The sequence below is a fragment of the Trachymyrmex septentrionalis genome, unplaced genomic scaffold (assembly GCF_001594115.1).
Source record: "Trachymyrmex septentrionalis isolate Tsep2-gDNA-1 unplaced genomic scaffold, Tsep1.0 scaffold81, whole genome shotgun sequence".
In the NCBI taxonomy this organism is placed as follows: domain Eukaryota; kingdom Metazoa; phylum Arthropoda; class Insecta; order Hymenoptera; family Formicidae; genus Trachymyrmex; species Trachymyrmex septentrionalis.
This window is the reverse complement of record NW_017305997.1, coordinates 1,813,077-1,835,041: the sequence shown is the minus strand read 5'-3', so window position 1 is coordinate 1,835,041 and position 21,965 is coordinate 1,813,077. Positions and strand designations below refer to the sequence as shown.

General features: G+C 39.8%; 1 protein-coding gene across 1 annotated transcript in view; it reads right to left on the bottom strand.

Annotated features, from left to right (window-relative positions):
- LOC108754890 (transmembrane and TPR repeat-containing protein 1-like) overlaps nt 1-14,621 on the bottom strand; it is a 157,443-nt gene extending 142,822 nt beyond the window's left edge. The window contains exon 1 of the mRNA XM_018497547.1: nt 13,174-14,621. Coding sequence (XP_018353049.1) covers nt 13,174-13,586 — 413 coding nt within the window. The 5' untranslated portion in view covers nt 13,587-14,621. The remainder of the gene's footprint in view (nt 1-13,173) is intronic.
- Between the last annotated feature and the right edge of the window lie 7,344 nt (nt 14,622-21,965).

The following is a 21,965-nucleotide window of genomic DNA, read 5'->3' as shown; positions in this document are numbered from 1 at the left end:
ATATATATATATATAAAATGACATTTGACTATAATCCTAGATCTGTCAAAAGACTAGTGACTATGCTGTTCAAACAATCCGCTACTCGAATTTCACGTGATAACGGAACAATCGGAATAACCGGATAGGCGAGATGTAAGCTACGATGCCGGTAACGCCATCGTCGTCACCAACCTCCTGTCCACTCGTGTTTTACTGTTTGCGAGTGTTGAGCCTCGCTAAGCTCCGTAGATAACGTTTTGCCCTTCGTACATTGTTCTGGGAGTTTAAACAGATTACGCCCCGGCGCTGGTTAAACGTAAATTGCTGTCCCAACTCTATCCCTATTCTCATCGAAAACCAAGCAGCCTCCCGATACTTTAAACATATCTATTCCGTAAGTTAGTAAGAAAGCAAAAACTGTGTATATATTATAATATGTACTACACTCTATACGTAACTTTTAGAACTCTTCAGAAAATATTAATTTGCATTTTTTATATTATGTTAATATTATCTTATAATGCCTGTAATAATTGTATTACATAAATAAAGTGTAAGACTCTTCCTGATATATACATTATAAAACAGTAAATGAATGATAAATAGGCGATTAAAACAGCATAAAAAGTTGATGAAGAATATTCTCGTAGCTTTTATAAAATTAATTTCTTCGCAGTGTTTTAAAATGCTTATAAACATCAATATTAAAATAACAATTCACGTAACTTGTCATGTTATTTTCAGTTTCAGTTTATGATTGTGTTTCAAGTCCGACAAATCAAATCAGCGTGTTTGTTTGTAGAAGTAAAAAATACATTTATAAATCTACATTTGTTATTAAATACCAAGAACCGCTTCGACCAAAAATGGAACTCTTATTTGCGATTTATTCTTATCTTCTAACTTTTTCCACTTATAATTAAAAAAATTATATATTTTAATTTAAGGTTCTTGATTACTCAGTCAACGACACAGAATCAGATGGCGGCCTCGCCAAACTGTAACCACACACACAAACACGAGCTCATGTACATGTAGTCTTGGCGCGTGTGTGTATGTGTTATAGCGCCTCGCCACGGTTGAACTTATAAGCGTGGAAAAGTGAAATTTATATTGCATACCATTTCATTATTATTTGTTTAATTGTGAAAATGTCTCGACTTGTCTCGTACTTATCAAAGTCGTAATTATCGATGAAAATTAAAGTTATCTTGGAATTTTATATGTAAAAGCATATATTTTACTCGTTTCAACAGCTGTCAGACCGTGTGTTTCTGCCCGAATATAAGCTCACTTTACGTGCCTTTTACGACCATTTACTGTCAAGAAAGGAAAGGACAGTTTTCATCGATTTTTACAAGTGTTTTAAAACTATCTCGTCATTTCGTTCAAATTGTCTTTACTTACAAACAACATGCAACATAAATTAACGTGTATTTCTCGCTTCTGATATCACAATTCCAACATGGCCGCCGCGACTAGTCAGGAGCCTTAAATGAAAGACTGCTTGGAAGAAGGAATGTCCTACTTTTGAAGAAAACATTTTTTTTTTCAACTTGCATAGTAGAAAGATTTTTCTTGTTAATTTGTAAGACAAGTAATCATGTAGAAGTGTCACATGATCCCAGAAATGGATGGGAAAATCAAATGTCAATCTATTACAATTTCGGAGTAATGGAAAGCGTTGATGAGAAAGCTTAGTGAGCACTTGTTGACAGACACGGTGACTAGACACACTCGTAATGCAAATTCCTTACATTTCAATGATCTCTATAACAGAAGATTCTCAATTCCGATAGTGCGATCATCTCCGCGACCATATCTTTCTCGAGGGATAAAACGATATTTGCGAGTCAGAAAAACCACTAACAACAGGAGGAATTGCTTGTTTTTGGTGATTTCTTTGCGATGAAAAAGGAGGCAATCTCAGTTCTACCCCAAGTGCACAGAAGTTTGTTTTTTTCCTACGAAGTGGTCGGTGGTAAACATCAACAGTCAATAAGCTATTCCGTGGGGAGCATACCCTATTAGAATGCTCACTTCTATTCCGAAGCGCCTCTTCCGCCGATTCTATCCGAATAAATTTTCTTCTTCACTATCCGTATTTCTATTGACGTTAAAATGTCGAAGCAATGCGCTGATAAATTCATCAAAGAACATAATTCATTCAATACACGATTATCCGAGTATTCATAGTCTGAAAAACGCCGAATTCCCGTGGGATTTTATGGCGCATAATTCGAGTTTGCATCACATGATTGAACGAATAATGGATGAGTTATTCGTTATCGCCATCCACATTTTACGCGATTTATCGTTGAAAGAAATTAACATTTATTTACGAGTTGTTTGCTATTATATCGCAAGCGGATTATATACAGATGGATCCAGTAAGTAGCAAAGATCGATGATTTAATTTATAGTTGTACATTTACAAGACTACGTATATAGAGGATACTCAATCATTTATATACGAAACGTAACGACAATTCATCATGTTTTCACAAAGGAAAATATATTATTTCCTCCTTGCATACCAATATAAAGTTATTTTCAACGTTTAAGAATTATTATTTGCGAAAGTTTAGAAGGAGCATCAAATAAAGCTTCAGACAACGATACAGGCCTGTAATCTCCTTGATGTCTTTCTTGCCATAGTCATAATTACGCCAGCTATTATAAACATCGCATTTCCAACCCTAAGAGAGCAGATTCCGGTGCCCGGAAGTGATGCTGTCTGTTTAATAACAGCCACGCGCGCGATGACAGTCAACGGGAGAGGCAGAGAAAGAGACAGAAAATAACGTTAGAAAATGCAATGTAATAACAGAAGATGGGCCATTACTATATTGTAATACTTAATGAAGCTCGTCTCGAGCTGGGCTCGATATTAATAATATTGCACGGTTCACGAGAACGGTAACGCCGAGCGGAAGTTGAACCGACGCGCGACCAGGATTACAACGGCGAGAGGCCGTATATTTTACGTTACTCGGTTTACGATTGTCCGAGATTAATGACATTCCACTTCTCCTGGGCTTTACCACGACATACAAGTAATATCACGAGACGTCGCTGGCGCTCACGTTTGCAGGAGAAAAGAAAAAAAAAAGGACAAACACCGGATAAGAGAGGACTAGCCGTAGGGCACGCGTTAAATCCAATTTCCCTGAAACGACCCGGACTGCCGGAAACAAGACCGAGTACGATCTATTACGACGTGTCTTGCGTAGATCAGCCGCGGTACAAAAAGATTATTGTTGCATTATGTCATTTTTTGTGACTCGGCGACGTGGGTGTAAATTTCACACGAATTCTCGACAATTCTTTCCCACAAATCTTTCTCGCTTTGTGAATCACGTCATACACTATTGCTTGTACGTTCCACTATATTCTCCTATCTATTGTCTGCTTTTTCTTGTAGCCGCTGCGTTACTGGTCCTTTCGAGTGCCACTGGTCCATTGTACCGAAAGTTATCTCGGTTTTCAATTTTGTATGCAAAAGTAGAAGCACATCAAAGAAAAGGGGATGAGCAAGGAGGTGAGAAAGTGAAAAATTCAATATGCGCCGCGTCGAGAATTGTAAATTGTCAACAAATATTTACAACGGTCTCATATGAACTATATAAATAATAATACGACTGATTAATGTTAATATTAATACAATCTAATGATTTTACCGTTGAAACTTTGTCCGCAATGTAAATTGCAGATATGCGTCAGCGGACATCGTTATAGATAACGACTGACGTTGAGCAATTCTCTGTGAAAATTCAATGTGAAAAATGAGAAATGCGAGAGGTTAGCTGATATACAATCGTTGTATGCACCTGGGATTATAATGAGTCGTATTTTTATAGCTACTGGAAAATACCGCGATTTTTTAAAACGTAATGAACGAAAATAAAGTATCCTGTTAAAGCTGAAGTTTAAAAACCAGATTTAATTATCGTGAAAATTATTGTATAAACAAAGACCTCGTCAATATATATTACAACGACATATATAAGTTTTAATAGAAATAATTCTCGTATAGAGAGAATAATCCTCTCATTGTTTTAATGTCAATAATATATAATACGTAATTTAATTATACAATGCTTTAATGACATTTAACGAGACTTAATCTAATATTATCATGGAAATATTAATTACCTCAAATCTGTATTCAATACTTTTAACATTCTCGATGTTATAATATGGATATTACAGACGCAAACTTTATGCCGTTGAGATAAAGGAAAGAGAATGCAAATAAAGAAATGGTCTGACACTTTTGCATATGATGAGACTTTCAAGCGAAAGCTCGAATCTCCTATGAAATACGATGCAAAAAAATCCTGCTTTCATACGTTCAGACGTACTTCGTATCGTACTTTTTAAAGTAATGCATACAAAATGTAAGAGTAAGAGATGAAAATACTATACGTAGATACGTGTGTAATTGTATGTGCGTGTTTTTGAGCGAACCTCTAATTATAACATTAAACTCCAATAAACATTATGTAACACTAATTAAAGAAAGTTAATTTATCCTTCAAATAATCATTACTTAAATAATTAATTACTTCACTGATTAAAAAAAAATACATGAACAAACAAGTATAATTATTTTTTACTCATTGAAAATATGACATATTTCGGATATTTATGATTAAAGTTTAATTTCTTTTTTTTTTTCATTATTTTTCATTACTTTTCAAACTGCCAATTTTGAACAATTTGCTGCATTTGAATTTACTTTGAAAATTTCATCATTCTTTTTGGCACCATGCTTGGGTGTACAAGCTCTGAGAAAATCGTTCAGAAATGATGTCATAGCTTATCTAGGTCCTTCTCTCTCTTGTTAGATGACTTGTGTCATACAAAAGCAAGTAATTGAACTCTTTGCATTGAAACTTGGAGGAAGTTGAAGGCTTCAGGGTGTTGCTTGAAATTGAATTGACTCGAGCGAGTAAAGCTATTTTTTGGCCTTGTCCATTGTGAATAAGAAAGTTGATTATACGTACCGTAAATGAAATCTTTTGCAGCATATCTATTAATAATTTTTTATCTATAAATGCGATATTTCAAGCTTTTCGTACATTTTACATAATAAATAATTTACTAGTCAAATTCAAAAAGTTGAAAAAGATAATGTACTAAATAAAAATTTAAATTGACACGTAACAATTTTATTTATAAACAAATAAATATTGACATTTATTATATTAACTTTACAACACACTCATCTTCCTCGTCTTTTCATATGTATAAGGAAGCGATTTATTATTATAGTGATACGTCAATCAGGTAACTATGGCACGCCCGACTTTGGAACTGTGAACTAATTACAACGACGTAATTAAGTAATTAACTATCTAGCGAAGGAGGCTGCAAAGCACCCTGTTCCATAACTCTGTCAGACTATGTGTGTACACGCACATTTAAAGCTGGCGCAGTTCGGAAGAGCTATTTCGAAGTCATGTAATTAGCTACCACACTATTTTCATTTAATTGATATTTTTTTATATTGTAATTTATATTGTACATAAATAAATATTCTAGCAAAATATATTTTTAGATAATTTTTTTAACGTATTCCATTCGTTAAATAATTCCTAATAATCCAGCGTTAATAGCAAAGTTTACAATATACAATGATTTACATCTAAAAATCGTTTATATTTCTATTCCGTAACAAAGCAGTTTGCCAATATACTAATACGAGCTTGAGATTCATAGTTCATATTTCAAATCCATATTTCTAAGCAACTTCGTTCGATAATCGTATTGTGTTCCCAATTAATTAGTTAAAGGGAGCATGATTAGCGTATAATAATTCAATACTAATAATTAGAGTTTCGGCGAGGAAACCATAAGGCAACGAACCACTAATTAATTCTCTCAAGCTGGGGCTTGTCGTCGTTTTCGCAGGGTCTATCGGGGTCAATGAAAATTATGCGTGTCTATATACTCGTATAGCGCAATAAAGTGTTCAAACCACGCTCTCCTCTGCATACTCAAGCGCGCGCATCGGAAAAAGTGTTCTTTAATATACGTGCATCGAGTGGACGAGTTTACAGCGTTTGCTCACGGCACGCTTCTGGTACGAGTCACGAAATGCTCTAGATGAATCACTGCGCAGCACGAAGTGCAGTGATATAGGGGCAGCCAACGTGCCACGAGAACCCAATGACGCGTCCATGCGGAAGCGAATTATCTTTTTTACCACCTGTACCTTGCACCTGATTAATCCGCCGTTTCTCGATCACGGGGCCACACTTTATCAAATGACGAAAATTTAATGGCGCGCGTCCATTTGACTGTACGATTAATCGAAGGGAAATATTATAATCTTCACTACGTCGGAAATGAGCTTCACGGGCAAATGAGCGCGTTATACAGAACGTCAAGACGTCGGAATAGATAATATATCCATATTATTAAAAGCCTTTTCACGGAAACGATGAAAAATGGAAATGATTTTTAACGAGCTCTTTCGACTTGCAAAATTTTTTACGATGTAAATATTTCATAATGTATTCAACAAAAATATCATATATCACTCATTTGCTACAACAATAATACAATTTAAAAAACGCAATTTTCTGAAAAATGAGTGTTTTAAATCATTAAAATTTGTGATGCAATGTTGATGTAATAATTATAAAAGAATAAAAAAGTAACGTACCTTTTTAAAGTTTGTTTTTTTTCCTTTTTTTTCCTTTGTATTTCCGTTCTTTTTTTTTTGCAAACAACTAAAAAATGACAAATTTTGAAATTATGTCGTAACAAGTAAGTGATATGAATCTGAATTGCTTGAACGTGATTTACAGTAGAAGAATATACTATTACGTTGGTGGAGTTGAAAACGCAAGGTAGATCTCCTTTCTTCGTTCTGGATTTACGAAATCTCATCTTTTTCTTATATGTAATGTAGCCTGTAACAACTCAAAAGTTCGCCGATCCAATAAAACAAAAGTGGTACATCTTGGAAAAGACAAATGCGCGCTGGGTTTCCCGCCATGATCGGATTGAAAGAACATTCATAGACGTATAAATAGCATATTCTTGTCGCGTTTGAAACTAGAATGTCCCTTCCTCACATCGACGATGCAAGTACAGCCTGAATGCACTTGGTCTGAAGAGTTCGCTCATGAAACTGTCCTGCCTGAACAACTCAAATAAAACGGGAAGAACTTCTACTCGTCATAAACGAAGAACACCAGAGGGAAACGCGATTCGTGATACTTCAATGTGGAAATGCCCACTTTTTGAAGTGCACTCAGATGAGATATTTTCCCCTTGAACTTGCACCGAAATACAAAACGTGTCATCGCATATATCAAACCGCAAGTTAGCGTACACACATTGATATCTATAATACATGATTCATTTCCGTCGTTCAGATATTAAATATAGAATAGAATAAAACGTTAGTAATATAGTTAAATTAGATAGTAGTATAACGATAATATGTTAAGAAATCAAACTTTTCTTGGCGAAAAAATTGGATCGTTTATGTGTAAAGAAGTATTGATATTCCAAATTGTCAATTTTGTATTAAAACTTTTATTTATTTTTATTATAAATGTAATAAATTTTTAAACAAAATATAAACAATCGTAAGTGGAGTATTAGTATTAGTTACAGTAATAATGTGTAAATAACACAACTAACAAGGAAATTTATGGAAAGGTTTTTTTGATTTTGAGCTTTAAATATGTTGTTTTCTATAGATAAAAATAAGAAACACGTATTTTTTTAACAAGAGCTCAATCACAATTTTAGAGAGTGCAACACTTTGAATTGTTTTAAAAGTCCTTAAAAATTATAATTTAAAAATAATGTTTTAATTTATATTTTTTTATAAATAAACTTTATATTATGTATACTTTTTTAAATTATTATTACAAAATATTTTTCAAACAATTCGACTTTTATTCAAAATATTCTTTCTATCTTTTATATGCAATTTCACGATATTTGCTTAAAAAAACAATAACAAAACGCGAATATTCTTCAAAAGAGTGTTATAAAAAATACGTGTTTCTTATTTTTGTTTAGAAAATAACGTTCGAAACTCATCAAAATCGAAAAGCAACATTCCTTTGTAAGGAAAATGTCTCGTTTGATCTGTGCTACATTTTTGTACTTAACAATATGTTATTTCAATATAAATTTATAATACATATCCAAGTTTGTATATTGTACTCATTTTTACAAAACTGGATATACATTATAAATTCACACTGTAATATTTTTGAGCGCTATCTAGTTTAGACTGAATAAAGCATTTTCCATAAATTTTTATGGACAATGCACTCTTTTATACAAATTTATATTTTCAGTATTTAAATAAATAAATAAAATGCAATTCGATAATTCATTTCAAAACACATTTCATTTGAAAATTTACATGTTTACGCTTTTAGCGTAAAGATAACGACATGTGTTATTCAAATGGTCACATTATTTCAATGACTTAACAATTTTAAAGCACGTTTTTGTCTCGATAGAAAATATGTATCTCTATACATGTCGAAAAGCATGTGCCGCCACTTTGTTGAATTGTTATTGATAAAGCAAATATTGATAATGATAACATGAAATTCCAATACCTATCTCGATAATGAGTTAATCGCAAGACTAAATGAAATATCATAGTCGACAGATCGTGTCGTAATCGAATACGAGGCGTACGTGCTGAGCAACGCAAAGTTATATCACACGTCTAAATTAGAGCTAGCAGCGCAATCATTCATGCGTGTCAGTAGTGCCACGGAACGAAATTCCACCACGTTGCGTCCTGGTCAAGTAATTTAATAATAATTATTCTCTCACAAGAGACGGCCGCAAAACGTGGCCCATTGCCACTGTCGGCCGACTCATAAATCACCAGCCTAACGCCTAACTTAGTCGCTGATCGTGATTTAATGCCAGTAAAATGCTAACAAGCGTATGAATGAGTCAATAAGAGACATTATTTATGAGGAAGTCTTAAAGTGATGCTGAAGTGACAGCTGAACTTGATCGATATTGGATAGTACAGACTTTTTTTAACTCCAAATTTAAAATGTCAATAATAATGACGTCTTTAATTTATTTCTCACATTGTCGTTCTATCCCATTCAAACGCATACATCTGTTCTTATTTAACATATTGCAACGCTATCTCTTGCAAGATCCACTTACTGGTGCTCTTGTAATTGTACTTCTGCAAGAGCACTTACTGCTAGACGCAATTACTGCTTTGTTTACCATTCCGAGTCTTCGCTAAGCATACATATACATGTAATTTGCAGATCAATATAAAGCTTTTTTTAAGTTTTTTAAATTTTCAGCAAACTCAGTATTGTTCGTTCAGATAATCCAACGGATAATGCATTGTCATTTTTTTCATACGAGCTTTAACATTTACGTCAGGTGACAGTTCTACGAGTTAAAAAATAAGTAAGTTTTCACCTTTTTTTCAATTTCAGTATAAAGTCTACTGCCACCACCTCCCAATTTTACGTCTACTTCAATCCTGTACAAGGATTTTTTATTCCCTTAATTTTATTCAGTTAATTATTTGGAGATTTTTTTATAGAACTGTAATGTTTCGATAATTAGATCATTCCAGCATCTCTTTGAACGGGCCATTAGTCAACGTTATTCGCAAAATTAGCTTCTCTTTCTCTCTTTCGGTTGCCATTTAGGTAATATCTAGGAATAAATAAAAGGATACAAAAAAATCTAGGATAAAAAAAAGATACTTTTAGTAGTGATAGTAGAATTTGTGGATCGTGTTTCAACGCAGACAAGCCAAACGGAGATGATCGAATTCAGATGACGGTTTGTCGCCGTCGGCTATCACGAAAAAAATCAGTGGATATTCACCGTCACGGTTTTCGGCCACGAGTTTACCGCAATACGCGCAGTATTCCTGGCCATGAGTAACGAAACAAAGAAGAATCTCCAGGGAAAACAGTATAAGTTCCAACTTGTGATGAACGCGATTATATCGATCGTTATTGTATAGGTACCAAAGAGCTTCAGAGAGTGAGCGGGAGCGTGTGAGTGAGTGTGTAATGTGTGCATTATCAAGGTACACCGGATGCGTTGATAAATCCGCTGAAGAAGAACGTAATAGGGAAGCGCGAATATTCTGCCGAGGACACGGAGATTTCTCTTAATTGAACTGCACGTAAATAACATAATATCGCGTGAACGAGTGTGCCGCGTTAATTGGATAGGTAAATTTAATGTTTGCAGAGCTTCAATAATCGCTCTCGCGCGTACCGAGAGCGGACTTTTAACTCGGTAAAAAGCACGCCGTAAATTTGCAGAGACCATCCTGATTTCCTTCGGTTTTAATCGAAGGCGAATATTTATTCCTAGATTATTCATACAGCCCACGCTAATCGCTATTTCATAAATACATCGGGGCATTAGAGCAACCAATTTTCATACGTAATCTCAATAAGCGAGCGCGTATTATTAGACACCTGTATGCTCTCTCAGCCGGGGGGTAATAAGGCGTCACTTGATTTTATCCAGCCTTTCTCCTTTATCGTATACTATCTGGAGCATATTCCGCAGTCTATTTGCGGACGTAATAATCTAACGTGGTCGTCAACCCGTGAAGCTCGCCCTCTCGCAAACGTGGAAACGAATCGCTCGGCGAAGTCTCTCTCTCTCTCTGAATTGTTATTCATTCGACACGCCGGAGCAAAGACTCTCGCTCGACTCCGCGCCCCGTAAATTATTTCCGGCCATAAGCAAGTACAATAGAAATACATACAACTTGCATGAAATCCCATTTTTCCTATCAAATACCATACGTGACCCGCGCGAATCCGCGGACTGCAAATAACTGCTTTCCAAATATCCCTTCGCGATAAGATACGCTGCCGTGCGGCTGATATCATCTCAATTAGCACCCGTCGTGTCAAAAACGTCGGCGAAGCGACCAAACACGCGAATTAAACTCAAGGGGAAACGATCGCTGATGAGATCTACGAAACGATACGCTACACACGTTGAGTATAAGATTGCCCACGTCTATCAGTCTGTAGGACGTAGCTGACCCCCCCGTATATATATATATACACCATATACGATGATACAGATGAGATAAAACGTATAAAAGTATACATACGCCAGTATGGCAGAATACGATGACTGCTTGGAGGAAGTACCCTGGGAATCTCTCTCAGAAACTTTGGAGCGGTCCGTGCGGAAGGCGTTGGGTCAACTGCCACGAATGCACTCTGGACTTTTGGGGTCGCCCCGGTGCATTTTCATTCGAGAACTCGAATTCTCAAAGCAGCAGCTACCGTAAGCAGCGCTGTCAGAGTTTCGTAGCAATAAAGAGAACAGACGATGAAAAGACGCGTCACGCGGCAGGGATGGAAAATAGAGAATACGTATGTACAAATGTGCTCGGGAAAGGGGCGCGGAATTGTCCAAAGCTTTCCACCTGTGTGTGCCGACGACGGATGCAAAGCACGATTGCCAGCACAGAAAGAATTATCGGTGTTATCGACGATCAGAGAAAATCCAGCGTACTCGAATCCAATTTCTTTCTTTTCTTTCTTTTTATTTGCGTCTACTCTGCAGACGCAATAAAATGCTGGAATAGATTATTAGACAAGATAGAGATCGGTAATTTTCTCGTACACGTGTACGGCCCTCGGCCATCAAACAAATGACGAAAAGTAACCATACATCAACCATCCAATATTGTAGACAACTCTCGCCTTAAACGGCTGACACATAAATCTTCGCTTATCCTTTCAACCACGTGTCAGCGTAAGCGGCGCATTTTTCGCACGCGCATAAACCACTCTCCTCCTCGGTGGAATCGAGTGGCGGCAACAATGAGAGATACCAGGATATCGTACCACCCTCCTCCCTCTCCGCCGCACGATATAAAAGCAGCCCCCGCGCGTCAGTGGCGATCCAGATCGTTAAAATCTCGTCTTCTCGACGAGACGAGACGAGACGAATGCGGTTCGCGGCGCGCCGCGGCGCGCCGCGCCGGCGTCTCCGCGCCCGGGGATTATGGATGCGTTCCACTTCCGATAACACGCGAAACGCGAAGGCGTTTATGCCTTCGCCCTTACGCCCGACTGCTCCCTTTTCCCGACCGATCCGCCTCCCGCGCGCCACGTTTCGCGCCCGCACACACCTCGTCGAAGTTGGTAACAGCATCTGGAGCGTTAAGGGTGGATGAGCGATGTGCCGGTGTCTTGCGACGTGATGGATCGTCCAATACCAGCCAATATGCAGTATTGCACGTGGAGTGGCAAACTGGTATCCATGCATCAAATCGGCGGGCAGAGAGCGGCCGGGAAGAAGGAATGGTCAGGAGAGTGAAGAGAGAGAGAGAGAGAGAGAGAGAGAGAGAGAGAGAGAGACAGAGAGAGAGAGAGAGAGAGGGTAGAAGTTTGGTGTGCTCTACATGACACGTTACCGCACACACTACCGTATGCTCGGTCGCTTCCGTCGTGGTCAGAGAACGGTTCTTGCCGATCCATCCTTAGTGGTACGACCATAAGGTGCATCTCCGATTGCATGGGATATATCTATGTACGGCTATGTATCTACACATGTACGTGTACTTGAAAGTACATGCATATGTACATACATACATGCATATGTGTATATATATATATATGTGTGTGTGTGTGTGTGTGTGTGTACACATATACAATATATATATATATATGTACGCGAGATCCGAGATGTCTCGGTAAGAACGACTAGGATGCCGGTACTGCCGAGCTACGTGGTTGTGCCATGTGTTTGGAACGTCAGGCAACCAGACACGTTTCTCGAGACAATTTCTTGCCGTCTTATTTCATCCGGACGGATACGACCGTGCACCGAATCGTATTCACTTTTCTGTTTAACGGATTGTCCTAAAAGACCAGTTTGACAAACGAGCCGCGAGGAAGAAAGAGAAGGCGGATCAAATCAAAATACGTAACAATACGTAAATAGTAGTCTAGCTAGTATTGAAATCACTACACGTTCAAGTAAGTGACAATTAATAAAAAATTACGAATAAATTCAACAACAATTCAATTTCCCGTTCGTCATACCCGTTTCGGTCATTGACTTAAAGCTTTCTACTCCAAAATAACCAGGTCAAATCTTCTGTTTAATTCTTAGACAAATTCACTAAAGAGGACGATAAACGTGAGAGAAATATTGACTCACCGAAACGTCAAAGTGGTGAAAGGTCGATAGCTCTTGTGACTATTGATGCTCTCCATCGGCGTACCCCAGAAATCATCGTTGAGGACACTGCTCCACGATGCCTCGCCGATCACGTCCCTGTTTCTCACCACCGCCGGTATATCGTCGTGCACGAAGTCGCAGTCGAGGGCATTGAGATAACAGCCGACCGCGACAAGCGCGACTGCCGCGTAGATGCACCATCCCGGTGGCTCGTTCGCCTCAGTCTCGTTGCATCCGCCACGGCCACCTTTCTTGACCGACGATGCCTGGCAGAAGCAAGCGGAACCGTTGTTCCGTCGCCTCATGTCGCTTGGCGTTGCTCGGTACCACGCACGAGATAAGTTCTCACGTTCGTTCGTACGTCCGCGAGCCCGAAGCGCGAGCACTATCATGAAGTCGCGAGCCGTTATCTCCTGCGCGATTCACCGCACTGCCCAGTATAGCTGCACTGATCGCGATCGGAATCAGCTGACTCTCGCATTTCTAAAGCGAACGCTCAGGTGAGAAAGCTCACGTTCGGAAAGCGTACCTTCTGCGCGTCCTTTCAGCGTTTAAGGATCGCTACTAAGCACCGTTTCAATTACAAACGACTCGACATTTCACCCTTGGTGTTTGTTTCATCAATAGCTTTACGGAGCGGAGAAATCGTAAAGGCCGATTGCTCGTATATACCGTTTGGCTTTTCGATTCCCGGTTTCGAGTCAAAGGGACCTGATTCTTGCGTAACGTTGGCGGCAAAGCAACGCGAAATGTCGCGGTGCTAGCCGGTACCTCGCGTTGATCTCTCCCATTTAGGCCGACTACCGGGCTACGCCTCGACGAGCATTCGTTTGTCCCACGGTGAGCTTGACAAATGACTGCAGGAGTTCATTATTTATCGGCCCGACTCGAGCGTGACTCTAGATGAAGGGTGGTAGCAGGTTCCGCGCGTAAACCGCTCACGACCCACGATAATAGCCCTCGCGTGGACTTTCCTCGGGAATTGCCCCCGTGGGGGATCCAGGTAGATCCTTTTTACGTAACCGCGTAACAACGTAACAGCTCGTTACCGCGCTAGCGGCGGGTATTGGATCGATCCGCTTTCCAACCGCAAATCACTGATCCGCGCTGCTGATCATTACGGATTCTCCCGGCAGAGTAAAACGATACGTCTATAGCACACTTACCGCTCTCGGACGTAAGTGACAAGTTAACATTACGATTATATAAATTGCGACTTCGTTCCGGAGCAGGTCACGGAGCATTTGATGCTCGTTATCTACCTACTCTACAATCGGATTTTCAATTACGTTGACACGGAACACAGCGCTCTGGGCATTTCTTCCGGCGCTCGATATTTCGTGAGCCCTAACAGTTGGCATAAACGTTTGCGTAACGTCACGGCAAACACAATTAATATAATTGCTTGATGAGAGATAACAATTTATTTTGATCGTCCCACGTCAATGCGATTCCCGTGCGCTTCAAGAACGAGAACTCGTACGGTCAGTCTACGATGAGTCTCCATTTTTTTTTTTGCTGCATCTGGAAAATTTTGTAGAACTATGAAGAGCAGTGGGGTGCAACGAGAAGACGGCTGTGTGACCCAGATACTCGTCGAGCCAGGGCTCCTCCGTCGCCACAATTTTACCGTGCATATAGATCTATACAAACGGCTCGTATCTCGCCGAGGGCACGGCTTCAAATCCTCCGCGACAGCACCTTCACCTCCCTCGTCGACCTCCTACTTTTCTCGCTACCACTCTCCTATCTCCTCCCCTTGGCGCCACTGCCACTTGGTCGCTTCTTCTTGTTCCCTGTCCTCCTTCGGCTGTTCACTTCCTGCGTCGTCGAATTCAATCGTTGAATAAGTGTCAAGTCGATGGTTTTTTTCTCCGATTCCATCGGGCATGCGAGAACTAGGGTCGAACTTCTGACGCCTCGACGATCTCACTCAGTATGGTTCCCACTGCTTGCCTTCAACGAGATGTCAAAAGTCGGGCGTACTCGACGTTCGAGCAGTAGCTAGTAAATGTTCTTCAATGTTCGTCTTGTCCATTCGCGTCAAATCGATCGAGTGACTTCGGACAAAGGAACGAGAAATTTCGCAAGGTAAAAAATTATGGACGATTTTTAATTAGAGGTATTTTTAATAGCTCCGATCCTTCATTTGAATCTACCGAGGTATTGTACTTGAAAAATTCAATACTTTCGTACCGATTATTTTTCTTTTTTTGATTGCTCTTTTCGATACTCTTTTCTGACTTTTAGTTAAAAACGCGCGGTAGCATATAATTCGCATTAAAGATGCTCGAATGCGATGGCAAGGGTAAAAATATAATTCTCTCGACTGATCGGTGATATCATCAGGAGGTGGATGGGGAGCTACCGCGTTTCTTTGCTTATTCGGGCGGGATAAACGTAAGTACTTCTCGAAAGCCTATAATCTGATATCGGACACCTTGCCAATTGGCACGAGGTGTAAATCGGTATGCACCGCACATCAGAACGTCACAGATCACGGTAACGACATCGGCGTCGAGCTCGAGCGAGTTGCCGCGACGACGAAAAGCGCGAGACTAAGGGATGACGGCATCCGCCCGGTTATATACCCGACGCACTCTGACCCGCAAACCGCGCCCGCGCACGAGCCACCCCCGGGGGTTTCCCTCCTGCCTGCATCCTCGCGCGCCTTTCCTTTCTTCTTCTTTCCCATTTGCCAGCACCTGCTCAACCTTGGATTCCACACTGACGTCATGTTGTTTACCCATAGTTTACCTGCCAAAACAGGTCTCCCCTACGAAGGACGTATGTTAAACTCTCAAATCAATGTCAATTATTAAAGTTGGGCACAAGCGTGACAACGTAATGATATTTTAACGCTAGGTAACTCTTATAAACGGCATTAAAATTTATACGAATATTTTACTTAATAATCATCATTTATATATAATAAATTGTAACAATAATTACTAATTTTATTAGAGAAATATCATATTATTTTATTCGACGATCCTAATTGTTCCAGTTTACATTTATACTTCCAGTACTTATAGCTCATTTTAATTAAATTGAAATCGTTAACGAGATTTCTACGTTACTCGTAATGTAGTTAAGAGCGTTTGTATCGAATCTTACGAACCAGATAACAAAGACAGCACTGAGCAATTATTTATTGCCTGTATTTCCCTCTCAGGGATATCTCGCATCTAACAATACAGCGGATCACGGCTCGCGAATCAGTGAACGTAATGACGATATGAGCTCGTTACTGACGATGATACGGTAACGAGCTCGGAGAAGTGATGCTGCGTTGTATGATTGAATTTGGCTATTGCCATCACAACTACGAATACGTATCAAATTGAAATTAAATCGTATCAAGACATTATCATGTAATTTTAATTATTGTTTGAAATCATTATCACAAGTAAAGCAAAATGTAATATATATTATTAAACACTCTGTATATAATAATTTATGCATACACTTAAAAATTATCATTACTGTTGTTATTATTATTGTTGTTGTTGTTGTTGTTATTGTTATTATTATTATTATAATTATTAACGTACAACGAAAATACCTACATATAAACTTGTAAGTGAACAAGTACAGTTTTTATTTATAGAGAAGTTTATATTAAAAAAGTATGAAATTAGTTTACAAATTTTTGAAATAATAATAACACGCGCAGGAAAAGATAAAAATTTTATAAGATTAATATGGAGACAGATTAAACCTTACTTTATTAGTTTCCGTTTCTATTTTGTCTTTAGTAAGATTCTGACGGAGTTAAATTATCTTGAGACCATCAACTATAATAAGTATATCAACATAAAATGGCAAAGATAGATCTGAATTTTTCATGTCACTAATAAGCAAGTTTCACAGAAAGTTATAATTGAGCGAGATACCGGCATTCTTCTACCAAGGAACTTAATATTAGCGACATAGCTGTCGCTCAAGTAATTCGCATAATGTACCCAGGGTTCGCAATTAATGATCATTTAGTTCGATGGCGCCGAGTAGCCGTCAGTGCCACGATTCGCAGGCGAGCGCGGAACTTTGGCCCGCCAGCGCGTTAAACTTCCGTATGAATCTACTTTCAAACTACACAAGAATTTTTAATTACGGCCCTATAGAACGAAAAATGCCACTTACGTGTCACGTTAATAGTTCTTCGCATTCGAAGCGTTGGAGGAATGTGGAGGACCACCTGTCCTACCTGCGACTTTTAACGAATTTTTATTGCCGCGAAAGAGGACAATTCACGATAATTACTTTATTCGCACTTACAGTCTTTATCTTCTCCTCGGCTTCGAATGTTTGTGATAATCTTGTTTCCCAAAAATGCTACACTGTTAACTCAAATAATTTGAGTTATTTTTAATCATTTTTAAAGATCACCACTGTTCCTATTCAATGTGTCGTTAATTTAATTAAAACAATTAGAAAATATAACTTTATCTCAAATTTAGTGTTACATTTACTAAATGCAAACGTTAATATGGATATTGTATACTTTGAAATTAATCACAGAAATAAATGGATTTATATTTTGATACGTATGGAAGTTAAAAATAACACAATATTACTTTTAATTCAACAGATTGGATTACTATTATTTAACTCAAAAAAACTGGGTTACCACTATGGATGCGCAATCTCCAGATTGATTCGCTAAAAATCGATTTTTACAAAAAGACCGCTTCAAAATAGTCCTCTTTGTTAAAAAAAAAATAAAGCAATTCTTTTACAAAGAGATGGATTTAAATAGTCCCTTTTTCAGTTAAAAAGCTCAAAATAGATCGGTTTAAAATCGTTATTTTCGTTTGAGGAAAATCGATCTTTTTATCGAGACACACTTATCTATCATTGCTTTCTTGCATATCTCACAACGTATATATATTTTCGGGTTTTAAACTACTCATTTTTCCCAAGATTTGACTGAAAATGTAACATTCTCATTAGTTGATCTTTACAGATTACTTAATACTTATCGTGCAAGCTCGAAGGATGTGTGAAGAATCGATCTGACAGCTCCAGCAGCGGCGTGATTTCGCTGCGGCGAGCCTAAGCTATTTCTTTGTGGACTTCCCGTTGAAGTATAAATTGGTTTTATGCTTCTGTCAAGGAAGTTTCTAACTGGAAACTTATAGTCGCGGAACAAACGTCTGTAGACGGCACTGAAATATAGTGTTCGTAGACGCTCGTTGCGTCTGAATATTCAGCGACTTCGCCCACTCGCTCGCTGTCTATGTCTCACGCGCGCGCTGCCTACTTCGTTACACCCGGTTAACGCTTGCCATCGTCTGACCGTATTTAATAATGCACCTAACCGACGGCGTCGCGACGCCGCCGACGCCCCAGGAGAGCAAGGTCTGCCAACGACCGTGAAAAGGTGTCGGTGTCCTATAAGTGTAAGGATAGCCGCAATACGTGCGCGATTCTCTCTTCGTGGACTAACTCGAAGGACAAGGAGGGAAAAAGGCACACGAAACGACTTTACTTGAAATAAAGATAAAGGCGGTACCTCTCGGTACCGCGTTCGCTTTGCTCTCCTCTCTCGTGCGTTTTCATTTATTAAAACGCAGCGGCGTATCGAGCAATTGTCTGCCTTCTCTCTTTTTCTCTCCGCCGAGCCGGAGATATAAAAATCAACCAATAGCGAGCGACGATCAAACGCTTCGTATTCTCGCACGTAGTCTCAACAAAAATAGCTCAGACACAATCTGATTGTTTTTGCCGGTTTCTCATTTATAATTTTATTGCTTCTAGAGTCTCGTTCATATATATATATACGTCTCGCTGTTTGCCTACTTTATTGTCGACTCGTGAAATCACTTCAGTTATATTCATCTTGTGAAATTTAGGTACCAAATTTAGTTTCCGCGGTTCTTTTGCTTAAAATAACACTCATTTATTTCGATATTAAAAGCAAAAAATACAATCAAAGTATTTGCCCTCGCTAGCTATACATATTTCCCATCTTTGTGGCAATAAGTGGATTCCGCGACGGTAAAACGATTGGTCTTTTAAACCAAAATCCGTTCATCGATCCATTTTCGCACATCCTCGTAATTTCTGAAATGTGTATCCACCAAGCCGTGCTGCATCGATCAGAATAAGTAGTGGTCTGAAGGAGCTAAGTCTGGTGAATACGCTGGATGCGGGAAAACTTCTCACTCGAGCTGCATCAGTGTTTTCTTTGACGAATTTTGCAACGTGTGGTCGAGCGTTGTCGTGCAAGAGCATAACTTTGCGTCGCGATTGCTGGCTACTGCTGGCCTTTTTTCCAACAATGCTTCATTCAGACGGTTTAATTGTAATTGATATCGATCCCTTTCGTTGCGTTCGAGTAGCTCGTAATAAATGACGCCTTGCATATCCCACCAAACGAAGAGCATTGCTTTGTGGCCATGGATATTTTGCTTTGGTGTAGATGTTGACCGTTGGCCAGTGTCCACCCATGACTTTTTGCGTTTGGAATTATTAAAAAAAGATCCATCGCGCCAGTCACAATGCGCCAGAAAAAACTCTTTTTTTTTTCTGTCTGGCGAGCAGAGAAATAGAGATGTTTAAGCGATTCGCAATGGCATTTTCGGCATTTTTAAAAAATGGCACTGTTCGCTTAAATGAATCTTTTCGCATTGAATTTTATTCAGACAAATGTCCAACCTTTAAAATGCAGCCAGTTTTGGATGTCAAAGTAAATTACACGTACAACTAGCGTCATCTAAATGTGAGCCGCGGTAAAGTAAGTTTAGTGCCTAATATTTCGACTCTGCTGGGGCGAGATAACATCTCGAGCTCGAAAGCGCAATGTTGTTGCGAGAAATCACACGTTGGTCGCGCGGATACCCCTCGCGCTATACACTCGCCGTATCGATCGGCGGGAAATCTTAAACGTGGACCGACGCGAGAAATAATGCCTATAATTCGTACGTAAATGCGAGACACGCGAACACAAGACACGAAGGAGCATGCGAATGGTAATTCGCGTTGAACTCGTGTACGGGCGATTCCATTGCGATTGCAAATAGTGTCGTCCGCAACCGCGGCGTTGATACATTAATGAAAATTGACGGCTGGTCACTTGCAACAGAAGCGACGCTTCCCAACAGGAGATCGCGGGAGGTACGAAACCTGTTAACGCCGCTAATGAACTCGGACGGCGCAGCTTCATCAAAACAATTCCCGCCACGCGGACGGACACCCACGAGATTTCGCGCAGAGACAGAGAGACGGACAGTTTCGGCCACCACAATAGGAACTCCGCGGACAATCAAAGGTGGTGGACATTCGGTCGGTCGGTCGGTCGGTCGGAGGATGGCGTGCACGAAACGCCACCGGGGAGGAATGTATTTAATTAATGCACTCGAGCAACGGTTAGTAGAATACACACGGAGGACCGTACAGAGAACTATCCGTATCTCGAGAATAGGGTGAAAGCTTACGTGCAGTATCGTGCAAGCTTACGTGCGACCACGTGCGCACGTATGCGGCAAACTGTCAAATTCGCCGCGAAACGTGTTTCGTATATCGGCGACCGGTGCTGGCTGTCGCTATTACGGGTAGGGAGAGCCGCAATTTGCTATTTCTGATAATGATTCGCGTTCCCGAGGAGAACATATCGAGAATTGTAGGAGAATTCTTGGCGAAACGAGCGGTCGAAATCCGAATGAATTTTATCCATGCCCGCATGCCTCGGGAAAACACATCTCTTTAGGGTCCCTCGCGCTCTTTCTCTCCCTCGTCTTTACATAGGCGGCACCGCGAGAGCTTACGAGAGAAGGGCGTAGACGTTCCCGAGGCTACAAATGTCGGAGGAATCTCGTCGACCGAGCAAGGTGGAACGTAATCGGGATCTTGCCTCGCCACCCGACACCCTTCATGCTACACGGGAAACTTGGAATGATTTCGAGCGTAGAGTTTCGGGCTTTGCCTTACCCCTCGAGCCTTACCCCCTCCCCTTGGATGCTGCCCGAGTGACAAGGGCGAAAGAGGGAGGGAGAAAGCTCTTACACAATACGTGGAAATATTACCTAACATTTCAAGTTATCGCGCTACGAGCTTACTAATTGCATGCTTTCGCAGAATACCGCGGAAACTTCTGGCTCTATCACGTATTTTGGCTTGTAATGCAAGTTTTTCCTCAAACTGCTTCATTCGCAATAAAAATAGATATAATACGATATGCGTGGAGAAATGGTAAATTAGCATATTCATGAATTTTCTAATGAATTTAATAATATATCCTAGACTGTTTAATTTTTTTTTATATATATAGTACACACACATACAGTATACACATGTGCGAAATGAGAATATTATAATACAGATTTAACACTCGACGCGTTGTTCGTAGCCTCAAATCGGTAATTCACTAAGGAACAATCTGCGCTGCGACGCGACTTACAGACGAAAGGCGGATAAGAGGATCTGGGAAGATGGCCAAGGAAGATGTAACGAGAAGAGATATCTCCGCATCCAGCTGAAATTCTTGCAGAACGTGTTCGTGTCCGACCGGCGAAGAAACACACGCGAACGACCGGGTACGATTTTAATTACGAGCTTATTCGCTCGCGCGCGCGTGCAGGGCTTGATTCCCTGAGAGGAGGACATAGGATTAGCTCCGAATTCGAAAAAGCGCGTTCTACTTTTCGCGTCGGAATAATGCCGTCGCTATAAGTATCTCGCGAGAGATCACATTTTCCGTTCCGGAGCGAGAGAGCAGATCTGCGTGGAATTTTTTGCGCTCTGATCCGTTCTAAGCGAACGTGAACGCG